The 12821-nt window shown below is 25.5% G+C and overlaps 1 protein-coding gene across 1 annotated transcript; it reads right to left on the bottom strand.

The window, feature by feature from the left end:
- Window positions 1-796: 796 nt before the first annotated feature.
- Window positions 797-7617, bottom strand: LOC126902276 (eukaryotic translation initiation factor 4 gamma 2). The gene is made up of 4 exons (XM_050679365.1): window positions 7429-7617; window positions 3851-4527; window positions 3420-3785; window positions 797-2846 (listed from the first exon to the last, which is right to left on the bottom strand). Exons 2-4 carry the CDS (start codon window positions 4040-4042, stop codon window positions 1158-1160), a joined length of 2247 nt encoding a protein of 748 aa, XP_050535322.1. The 5' UTR covers window positions 4043-4527; window positions 7429-7617; the 3' UTR covers window positions 797-1157.
- Window positions 7618-12821: the final 5204 nt, after the last annotated feature.

Below are 12821 nucleotides of genomic sequence, written 5' to 3'. Positions count from 1 at the left end.
ATTGGTTTTATTAAGATGCATTTTTTTTTGTGTCTGTTACCACTTTTTCTCAGCTCTCNTTTTATTTTTTTTTTGTGTCTGTTACCACTTTTTCTCAGCTCTCACCGAACCGATTTCTTTCAATGATACGTCAAAAGATCACAAATCGTATCTAGTCGAAGACATTACCCTCAAAAATTGAAAAAAATTCCATCGTTCCCGTAAATTGGGGAAACCTCCAAAAAAATTATAAATTTAAAAATCGCTAATTTTCGAAATTTTTTTACTAAAAATTGCTACAACTTTCTTTAAAATAACCAAATTAATATAATTTTTTATATAGATGCATGATATCATTACATTTCATTTGGTATACTTTTTTTTAAATCTGACCCTTTAACTGCCCACAGGGGGGGTATTTAAAATGACAACTTTTTCACAAAAAATTAATTTTTTCAACTTGACTTTTGAAAATGTTCCGGATAGTCTGACACTTTTATATATATATTAAATTAAAGCTAATGTAATATACTTTATTATATGTAATATATAAAAAAAAAAAGTTAAAAAACGAGCCCCAACCTTTTTTTCTACAAAATTCACAACTTCAGTGATGAGCAAAAAAGTATCCCTGTCCCCTCCCCATTTAAAAATCTACATACACCACTGCTGCATATACAGACATCTCTTTAATTTAACTAAATAGTATATTATCAAATAAATCTATAAATTAATAAACATTATGATAAGTTTTAAATTTGTCTAAATTATAAATTTTAGTTGATAGCTAATAAATTATTTCATACATAACCATGTATTTTTGTCTAATATACATTTATTGATATACTTAAATAATGTAACATGAATTTTAGGGAACTTATTAGCAAAAAATAATTGATAAAATTAACCAAAATGAGGTATAATTTGAAGTATAACACAAAATTTAGCAAAACGATTTTTTTTTTTTTTTTTTACAAATTTTCTTGTCAAATTATTTTTAGAATTTTTTAAGTCATATATGATTTTATATTAATAAATGTTTGGCAAAATTATAAATAAGATAATTTGCCCCACAAAAGGCATTTACAAGAATAAGTAAATTACTATATTAAACAAACATAATTAATTCTACAGGAGAACCAAAAACCGGAAAAATGTGGAACATTTTATTATAAAATCTAATCGTCATCATCTTCTTCATCTTCCGACTCAGCTTCGGCTAACCAGGTTAACCATGTATTAACTTGGAATAATGCCTTTCCTTTTCCAGGATATACATCAGTCACATCTTCTCGCCATTTTAAAAATGCTTCTTCTTCTACTATTTCTAATTCATACATTAAATTGAACCATCTTAATAATAATCCTTTAGGGAAATCTAAAGAAAAGAAATAGGATTGTAAAGCATAAATAGAATTCATTTGTAAATCAATACGTTCATCAAAAAACGTTCGCATAATGGGTTTAAATTTTTCAATTAGACTTTTCTCTTTTTCGAGATCAGTCTTAGAGGCAGATCCTTCTCCACTATTTGTCTCTTGAGTTATATATTTCACCATTACAGTAGTTAAAGCAGTTATAAAGCCTGGATCAGTATAGTGAACTGGATCTAAATTTTCTTTAATCCATTTATAAAATTGTGTTGGATTGGGATCACTAGTAATTTGTTTCCATAAATCTGATTGTATACCCAACAACGGAAATAAGAATGTCAAATTTTGTTCTTGTAAAATCTCAGCCAACTGCTCTTTAGTTCGTAATGATTCTGGTAATGTGTTTAGTAAATTTATTTTACTTTCTTTAAATATTGCCAATAATTCAGATTTTCCAATTTTTTCATTCAATTCTTGTAAAAGCATTAATAATGCAGGATACCTTCTACCATTTTCTACAGTATCTGCAAGTTCTGATAGAGTAGTTGAACTTTGACAAAATTCTGCAGCATACTTAGCAAAACGTTTATATAAAGTTTTGTCATCATCAGATTCATAATCTGGACCTTTTAATAAAAATCGTTTTAGACAATCTAAAGCATTTGTATTAGAAATAATACATTGTTTTTTTGTCTCTTGAGTAAAACGAAGCAGTAAGTCTTCATCTAAATCAACTCTTTTTCGAAGTCTATCAAAAAGAAGAACATACATTACATCTGCCAGATAACGTTCAGGCACTTTTATATCACCAAATGATTTAGCTGCTTTATTAGCATCCATTGATGGATCAGTACCAAGTTTATCTAAAATATCTAAACCTTTTTTAATGGCTTCTTCTTTAGAAACGCCTTTATCTTTTTTTTGGTGTTTATGTTTCTCTTGTCCAGTTTGTTTAAATTGTATTTGCTGCACCTCTGTTACTGGCTTATTTTGATGTGTTTGTCCCATAGTCATTGATAATGGAGGAGGTTTAATTTGAATAGGTTTGCATAACATACTGTTAGCAGCTGGACGTAGTGACATATCTTCTGGCTTCGTACCTTGTTGAGCACGTAGAAGTTTTTTAATATTTGGGCCCAGATCTTTCATATTGTTGTTATTCATGTTACTATTGACATTATTTGTCTGCTGAGTGTTTATAGTATAATTTACTCTAGCTGGGGAATAATAATTGTTGCCAGAATTTAGATTCAAAAGTCCTGGATTTTTTCGTCCATTCACATTATAATAGTTATTTGAGGAATTCGTAAAACCATTTATTGAATTAAATTTATCAGGCATTGTTGAATTAAATGGTAATACCGGAGTAGAACTTATCATATCATCTCGTATTTTCAGTGAGCGTCTAAACATTTCTTTGGACTGGTTAACATTTTGCAATTGGATACTTCTTTGGTTTTGTCCATTAGTTTCCCCGCTTACAATATCAGTAACCTTAGAAAAAAAAAAATTAGCTATATAGAATATATTTTATGTACTTATTAGTAAGTACAATGTATACTCAACATGTAGAAGATCATTTTATTATTTGTTAGTAATAATTTTCTTAATAGAAAAATTTATTTATTTTTAATTAGAAAATTCAATAACTGTAATTGTCAAAATAATTTATTAAATAATAAATATAATGAGATCAAGTTCTGGTACTTAGTAATATTCATAAATAATTTAGATGTTTGTAATACCATAATTTTAAGAATTAAAATATAATATCAAAAATTAATAATGTGTACAGACGCCAAGTATTTTGACATTGTGTATGGGTGACCATAATCCAAATTAAAAAATTTTGTTAACAATAATTTTTCTTAATATTTTTTTAATTGTTTAATCTTCAAACCACTTTTTTGTAGGCTCTTTTTATTACAATTTGCAACAATGATTCATGTCTAACTTGTTTTGAGTCAGAGTATCACAAGTTAATTCTGAATGATTGACCATTAAACTCCATTTAAATTCCTCAAAATGAATTAATTTTGATAAAAAAAAAAAAAAAACAGAATTTACCTGATCCATAAGCATTGGTCCTTCAGTAGTTGTAGCTTTACGTGGCACCCAGTTGTCTTTCCTAAGTTGAATTGTGTCCATCAACATAAATTTTATTCTTAAAGGTAACTCAGGATGTTCAGCATACTGAGAAATTCTATCAAAATACTGATTCATTAGTGGCTTTGCCTTTTCAGTGTCTAATATTCTTCCACAAGTTTTCATTATCTGACACAAGCACTCGAGGTCCTCCGACGTGTCCTTGACATTGGACTTGCGTGGGAATAACTGTTGGATGCACATATGCAATATTTGTTCTGCCACAATTTCCAATTTACCAAGTTCACCGATAAATCGAATGTTTCCAAGCATTTTACGCTTGGCCACCTTTAATTTAATAAAACTTAATTAAAAATATATACTTTAATTATTACATGAAATTATATAATTACTTGTCGACGTTCTTCATCTTCTGGCGATAATGGAGAACTATTGTCATTTTCAAATTCAGCAGTAGCTTTTGAACGATTGTCAAACTCTACTTTGCACCTTTTTAATAGTAACTCACGAAAAGTGTTAGGATCTTGATCAATTAAGAAATTTGAAGTCTCATCACTAAGTCGTTTGCACAACTGTGCGTACATAGAACTGTACTTAGGTTCATCTAGAGCTTTTTCAAAAATCAAAAATATGACACCTTTTAAAACATCACTAGTGTTTAAACCAATTTGTAAAATGTCATCACTCAATTTTTGAAATTTGTCGGGAGTAAGTTTATTAAGTATTCCGCGAACCTTGCGAAACACAACGTCATTATTATCCTCTTGGGCGAGTGCATCGCGTCTAATTATCGAGGGAGGTATCCAACGCGGTTGCTGATTGGATTCGGAACGGGCGTCGTCCCTTCCTCCGAAGACACGAGAAGCACCCCCGCGTTCTGCGTAGACGTCCGTCGTGTCTTTACGTTTCGCCTACTGGGACGAATATATCTCTTCTTCCTTCTTATCCAACAACAAATAAATTAACTTTTCTAAAGACACCAATATAGGTGTGGAGTAAAGACTAATATTTAATTATAAATAAACAATTCTTCAATAATGAATATCACAGTTTAACTTTCATTGAATTCCTACAATAAAAAAGAATATTCAACATCAATTTAAATTTTATTAAGATTCTAATTTTGTTCAATTTTTATTGAATTGCCATTATTTATAGGTGTTTGATAGGAATAATAGTTTTTTTTGGATACATATAATATATATTAAATATGAACTACATTTAAATGACTACTAAATAGAACATAACAAATCAATATATTTTTTAATACATAACCTTGTTAAAGTTCTATTATTAATCAAGGAAGAAGAGTTCTATCAAAAACTATCAAAAAATACATTGATGTAAATTTTTTCCTGTAAGAGTGAGAGCTAAAATTTGTAAAATTATATGTAATAGTTAGATTTATCTATAACTATTTTAGAAATAACTACTAATTTTCTAAAAAATGTCTCAAAGTATAGAAAAATAATAAAATATAAATTAAACTAAATTCATTTTTTCATTCAATTCTTGCCTTTAGCTACCAAATTAACTTCTTTAAATATTAAATTATAAGAATAATATCAATTACTTTTTTTAATAAAAATAAAAATTGTTTCATTTTTTTCAGTTAACTAATTTATTGTTATTTAAATAATAAAACTTTAAATATATAACATTTTATTTCATTTATCAATAGTTGTGCAACCTTTATATATAAAAAAAAATTCAATTAGGCAAGACAGTAAAAATTAGTTATTTTTTAAATTATTATTAAACAAAAACTATTTAATTCAGTTATACTATGTATCTGAAGTACTAAATACATTTGTATGCATTCATTTTAGTTTCAATGTGAAACTGAAAAGGTATTTATTTAACCATAATGTTCTAGCTGCCAATGGCTTATGATAAATTACAATTTCAATTTCATGACAGAAACAACATTGAACTAATAGAATGATCAAATTAAAAAAATTCAACTTTGTCACTTTTTTAAAATAAATCTATATTAACATTCTTGATATAAAATTGCCATAGAGGTAACTAGACTACTTAAAATTTTGTAATGAAAATTACTGATAAACATTAATGATATTCAAAAACATTACAAGTATTTTTTTATATTAATACATTTAAATCAAAACATTTCATTAAGAACTATTTTTAATTTTGGCTCAATAAAGATATGTATTATATGCACATAGAGACATTTGCTCTAGTCTAAATTTTAGTAAAAATCAGGGCAGGTCAGTCACACTCATAGTATATGTGCAAAAATTTGAATATGACGTGAAGTGATAATTTTTTTTTAAAGGATAAAATAATATATCAAAGGCCTAAGAATTAGCAAAAATTAAAAAAAAATACATTTTAAATACTATTTAACATATTGGGCTAAATAATAATAAATGAAAAACTCTAAAAGACATTAAAAATATATATTTTTTTTAAATTAGTTTAGTGGTTTAATTATGAAAGATAAATTAAGACCGAAGCTAATGGTTTTGTAAAATGATGGGCCAATCAAAAGCTTTAGACTAGGACAGTCTAACATAACCTGAAATTATATCCTTCCTTGATTATATTAACTGTCTACATTTTGAAATACATTAAAATTTTATGAAACAAGGATTTTAAAAAAAATTTACCCCTAAAAATGATATAAACAATTATTTTAATATAATGAGGAACACCTTAAGTTCTTGAATTGTGCCAAATAATTGTTTTTTTGATAAATATTAATTATTAAAAAAAAGATTTCAAAAGGTTTATATTTTTATTTAAAATACATTTCTCTAAAAATGTTTAGCTTGAAGTACTTTAATATGTATTCCAAATACATTTAAAATATATTTATTACATTAACTAGAAGACTTATTGCCTTCCAGTATATTGTAATACACGATAAAAATTTAGCAATATTTTGCTACATATCATTTATGTATCAATATCTATTATTACTCCTTTTAAAATTACTTAAGCATTAAAAAATATATATAAATAATGTGTAAATTATAATTTTTAAGCTAGTGTACAACATAACAGATATAGATATATTACAGAAATTCACAATTTATATTTATTATACTTCTATATCTTAAAAATTGTTAAGGTATCAGGGCCATTTATTCTATTATAATAAAATGAATGTCTTAAAATTTTACGCTTAAAAATTTATAGTCCATTTGCAATAGCTTACCTAAATAAGCACCAGATAATGGTATGATATTTTAATTGGACCATATTTAGGTAAAAATATATGTTTTTTTAGGTATAAAGTTGTTTGAGGAAAATTTTTGCAATTCATTTAATAAATTAATATTTTAGTTATATTTGTACAATATTGATTAAACTCTGCACTATTATTCTTTTAATTAAGCCCAATGGGATGCAGGCATTACTTTGGTAGCAGCTATTCAATTTGTTATAATAGAAATTATAATATATATTATATTTATATTAATACATAGATAATTTAAATTATTCTTTAACTATTATTTATTAAACATCAAATCGAGCATAATTTTTATAAATATAAAAAGGACCATGTTAACAAAATTTACATAGAGGTAATATTAATACATAGATACTTATAGGTTAAGATCAATGAACCCTTGTGCAAATTATTAATGATCACAATTCACGGAAAAAGATTTTGTAGAATCCCAAATAAGTATAACATGGGGAAGGGGCAGGGCAACACTTTTCATAGAACCCCTCCCCTTCCAATATTATCTCTTTACATAAAAAATAGGGTTCATTTAAAACCCCACTAAATCTTGATATACATTTAATCTTTGGTAAATAATAATAGAAATCAAAGAGCAGATATTTAAAAACGATAAATGAAATAATTTAAGAGTTGATAAAATTATCATATAACAAAGCCAATCACGGTATTTCCTCGATCATTAGTCATACCATTTTTATTGAATTCTATTGTTCACTAAACGTCGGTTAATATATATCTAAAATGATTATTTACCTTTAATTCAGAAAATCCATTATACAAAGTGCAGAACACGTATGGTGTAAAATTTATAAATTACCTAGAAATATACAAAAATTTAAAACAAAATTTCAATTGAAGTGACACTATGCACAAAATTTACGAAGAGAACCAACACGGGTGCGCTGTAGTCAGTGTCTCTCGCCGTCATTGTCGGGCAATCATATTGAAAATTGATTGCCATTGGTAGGAATAGGGAGCCGCTTAAACTATCGATAGTCTCAGAAATATTAAATACCTATCAGTGCCACCAACCTAACCATCAAATTACACACTAATGAAAATTTAACACACTTGTATACAAAAAATATAAGTTAGATAAAAAATAAAAAAATGTTTATCATAATTAGGATCAGAAATTTCACTTTTTATTTAATATTAGACTTTAAACTTGTCAAAACAAAAAATCACTAAAAATTGAGTTAAAATTTTTGAAAAAGCTTTGACCTGAGAACACTTGGTTAACATTATATAATACAATATTTATTCATAAATTATGAATGAGTTATTAAATAAAACATATTTTTAACATTTTCTAAAGTATTTTTCTATATTTAATAAAGTTAATAGAAAATAAGTTGCTATTTTATAGTAGTCATTGAAAAAATAGTTAAATATTGTTGCAATAAAATTTTAAGTTTAAAGTTCTTAAATAAGTATCAAAGTTAGTGCCACAAGAATTTGTTCTATGTTTATAGCCAAATGAGGGTCAAGGTTGGATTTATTTTAATATATAATATTTATTCGTTTTACATAAATTGAAAAAAAACTTTTGTAATTTATTTCTTTTTCGAGCTCCAAAAAATTCAAAAGTGACACATAATTTCGTTAAAAATGGTACTATAAAAAACATTTTGATCAAAAAATTATTTGTATGTCATAGTCACAGTGCTATAGGACCTATAAAGCCGTATTATCCATTAAAATCAATAATGCGATTTTCGGATAAGAAAGGGTAAGATTAACAATTATTTGTAATGAAAAAATAGGATTAGGATACAAACTTGAAGACCTTAATTTTAAATTTTATTTATTTACATAAATAAAAATTTATAATTATCACCCTAAGTACACGAAACAAAATATATACCTGAAGTATTAAATGAATTATTACTGTATCAAATTTTAATACATGTAATAAATAATACATATACTTAATAAAAATATATCACTAAATCAGTGCTCCTATGTGGATAAGATCAATAAAAAAATGATACCCTTAAATTCAACTATCCTCTTACGAATTCCATTAAATGCCCATGAAAAGGTTCTATCACAATGACCAATTAAATGCAACAAAAAATATTTAAAAAAATCTCACCAAAGATCACTAAAACAGTTTTGCGGTCTATAATATAGCCATTTTTCTCAAAAAAAAAAAAAAAAGGAGTTTCTAGTCAATTCACACACATGAAATCTACGTATAGTTCGCTATTGGTTACAAATCTATATCAAATCTACAATGTTTTACATTCCATTTGTAGTCACTAAGAATTATTATACATCTTATTTTCAGTGGGACATTTTTTGGTGATACACACATTTCTGAATATAAAACATATTGGTATTTATTTTTTTTTGTTTTTATACACTTCAAAACAATTAATGATTATATTGCATTGTGTTCTATTACTGAAGGGCCATAACCTGGCTGGACATAATATTAGCATAATAACATCATAATAAAAATTTTAATTAACCATAAGAGAACTCCGAAGTGTCTCTCTACATGTCGACTAGTTAATATGATCTCTGCCATAGTGAATAAAAACGATTTATTCGTGCCCACTCTAATATGAGTTCTAAATACGTCTCTACAAGAGGAGCCTATCTCCTGAGGTTAAGTGCCACGGAGATCTGTAGATGAATAAGGCTTATATAAATTTTTACGAGTTAAATAACTAATATTCATAAAAATATAATTATAAACTATTATTGAACTTTTTATTTTAGCTTCGATGCGAAGCTAAATTCGAACTTTTTCACAAAAAATTAATTTTTTCAACTTGACTTTTGAAAATGTTCCGGATAGTCTGACACTTTTATATCTATATTAAATTAAAGCTAATGTAATATACCTTATTATGGTAAAAGAAAATTCTCGATTTTATTTTTTACATTTTTAACTTGATAATACTATAACTTATTGAAAAGTGTATGGATCAATACAATTTTTTTATGAGAAATAATATTTATATATTTTTCATTCGACATACTTTATCTTAATCAGGATATTAATAAGGAAATAGCAGATCATGTAGCTTTTGGAATAATCCACCATTTTTTTTAAATTAAACACTATCTAAAGATTTACATTGAAACGTTTTTTTTATTGTCATTTTAATCACCGTCAGATATCATTATACTTGATCCAACTATGCCACGTCACCTCTGTGTCACGACCCTCATGTGGTGGGTTTTTTTTTTTTTATAAAAAGTTATCTTTACCTACAGTTGCATTTTTAACATTTTTAAAAAGGCCCAGATCAGAGTGGGCATACACAAAAAAAAGGGTATATCCCTATAAAAATGTATGTATTGTAGGAGCAGATAGCTCAAAGAGTCAAGCCGTTCAAATAAGCAACAATTAAACACGACAAAAATGAATGGTTATTTTAACCGCAAGTGCAGTAACTGCACTTGAATACAACTGTGGTATTCATAATCAAATGCAATTAGATTCTTATTTATAAAAGTGTAGTGTTAATTTAATTTATATACAATTAAAATAATACAAATTTATAGCGTTAATTTGACTAACAACTTATTTTCTCCATGTATACGCACCTGAATTGAAATAGAATGAGTAAAACTAATAAGTTTGGTGGTAACTAGTGAATGATAAATATATTTATCATTTCTTAAAATGTATTTTACACTCATAGATGTATGGTGGAGAGGGACAGCTTATTTTTTTTAATATTAATATTACTGACTCTTATTTCTTTAATTATATCCTGATTAGTAGTTCTTTGATTTTAAAAAATAATATATGATTAAAACTAATTATAGTTATTAAATTTAGTATGAAATTGATATTCAATGATTTAATATTGTAATTTATACGGAGATATTATAAAAATAAAAAGGAGATGTATATTCATATACTTTTAATGCGTATACAAATTTAAAGGAATTGATGCAATACTTTTTAATAAAAAATTTTTGTTACTTATGAATAAATACACTAAACAAAAGGAACTTTCATCAGAAAAAAAAATATACTTTTCTAAATAAACTTTTCGCGATGTTTTCAAATGTACAATTAAACTTTTTTTATTACTTTTAAGTTTTAATATTATTACTTATTATTAAAAAATAAGTATTTACATATAAAAAAAATAATTAAGAACAAAAAAAATTGTATTAAATTAATACTGATTTTGATTTTTAATATGTTAAAGGTAATCATTTTGAACCTATTTTTTATTGTCTTTTAAAGTGAAAGTTTTAATGAAAAATACCTTCTCAGCTTCGCATCGAAGCTAAAAAATGAATTTGTTACCATAACTTATAGTTCAACTTGCAAGTTTGAAATTGACATTATTAAATTGAAAAAAATGAAATTTTTAAGATTAATATGCAATCTGGAAATTTTATAATTACTAATTACAGTACATTTGTCAGAAAAATTCGATTTTTTTACATTTTTATCGTAATAGATAACTGAAATAGAAAGAATAGTAATCATATCCTAATAACTTTTGGTGTTTAAAAAAATTCTGCAATTGAAATATTCAGAACTTAATTAATTTTAATAATTTACTTTAATTAAATGAACCAATCAAACCAAAGTAGTTAAAAAGATTTACTCAATTGAGCATATTATCAAAAATATAATTATAATTGTAAAACTCCATCGTTAACTTCAGGTGAAACTAAAAATCATTTTTTTTTTAAATTTATGATTTATATAGCAACATATTACTAAAAAATTTGGCATATTATAGACTGGTAGTAGCACACAGAAATAGAGTTAAAAAATTAATAAATTATAAAGTAAAATTATTTACTTTTGTAGTTGAATACTTTTATCATATCAAATTTAATTCGACAATAAATAATTTAAGAATATTAAAAATTAATGATTTTAATTGTTTGTATGGACAAATCTAGTTAAGCTACTTTTTATTTGAATAAGGAATATTTTTTTGATTTTTAAGAGTAATAACTTAAACTAATCATTAACTTAAATATCATAAACTTAAATGAATCATTTGACGTATCGTTGAAAAAAGTAGGTCTAGTGAGGGTTGGCAAAATAAATCGTAGCCAGAAAAAGAACCACATAGTAAAATAATATTAACATGAATATCAATTTCTTCTCACGAGGGGAGACTATAGTGATAAGATCCTTTATATTTATTGAAATTATTGAATCTAAATGAGATAAATATCAAATGATTTGAAAATTCTATTCTAACTCAAAAAAAAAATGCAAAATTTTAGAAGCCACAAACGGATTTGAACCTCGTACCCTAGGCGTTAAAGATCAAGGTGTTACCCATTCGGCAACTATTCGTTGATTTTTGTTGCATGATAAAATTGGCTATTTAAGCTAACTCAAATTTAAAAATTACTTTTTCGACTTTAAAAAAGTAAAAAATGTTAATAAGTATAATATCATATGTCTTATGAACTTTATTCTATGTCAATGAAATTATATAATATTCATGAAAGTCAGTTTATTCCCCTAATAAAATATTTTAAAATAAAATAAAATACAAAACCTAGAATTTTAATAAAAAATAGCATATTTTTAAATACGGTAGCCTTTTGCGCATAGAAGATAGGTCGTCGGGACAAATTTTTTTTTTTCATTTAGTAGTACATAAAATAAGCTTTAATTTGATATATGTTTAAAGGACGCAGTATTTCCGGAACATTTTCAAAAATTAAGTTGAAAAAGTTAGTTTTTGTAAAAAAGTTGCTATTTTAAATCCCCCCTGTGAGCAGAATAAGTGTTAGATTTTCAAAAAAAAATGATATCAAATGAAAGAAAATTACCTAAGGTTTCAATATAAAGAAATATTATTTTGATTAGTTAATATTTGAAAAAGTTATGGCAGTTTTAAGTACAAAAAACATCGTTATAAAAGGTGATTTTTATCGCAAATATTACATTTTTTTTATAATTTCGACAGCCATTTGCACATAGAAGATAAGGTGTCGGGACAAATTTTTTTTTTTCATTTTATAGTACATAAAATAAGCTTTAATTTGATATATGTTTAAAGGACGCAGTATTTCCGGAACATTTTCAAAAATTAAGTTGAAAAAGTTAATTTTTGAAAAAAGTTGCAATTTTAAATCCCCCCCCATGAGCAGGCTAAGTGTTAAATTTTCAAAAAAATTATATCTAATGAAAG

The sequence above is a fragment of the Daktulosphaira vitifoliae genome, unplaced genomic scaffold (genome assembly GCF_025091365.1).
Source record: "Daktulosphaira vitifoliae isolate Bord-2020 unplaced genomic scaffold, ASM2509136v1 Scaffold_3, whole genome shotgun sequence".
Lineage (NCBI taxonomy): Eukaryota > Metazoa > Arthropoda > Insecta > Hemiptera > Phylloxeridae > Daktulosphaira > Daktulosphaira vitifoliae.
The sequence above is the reverse complement of the archived record's forward strand: the minus strand, read 5'-3'. Positions and strand labels throughout refer to the sequence as shown.

Coding starts and splice junctions, on each gene's coding strand:
- LOC126902276 (XM_050679365.1), bottom strand. CDS start 4,042: ATGTACGCACAGTTGTGCAAACGACTTAGTGATGAGACTTCAAATTTC. Junction 3,786..3,850: donor AAGATGAAGAACGTCGACAA/GTAATTATATAA, acceptor ATTAAATTAAAG/GTGGCCAAGCGTAAAATGCT. Junction 2,847..3,419: donor GACCAATGCTTATGGATCAG/GTAAATTCTGTT, acceptor TTTTTTTCTAAG/GTTACTGATATTGTAAGCGG.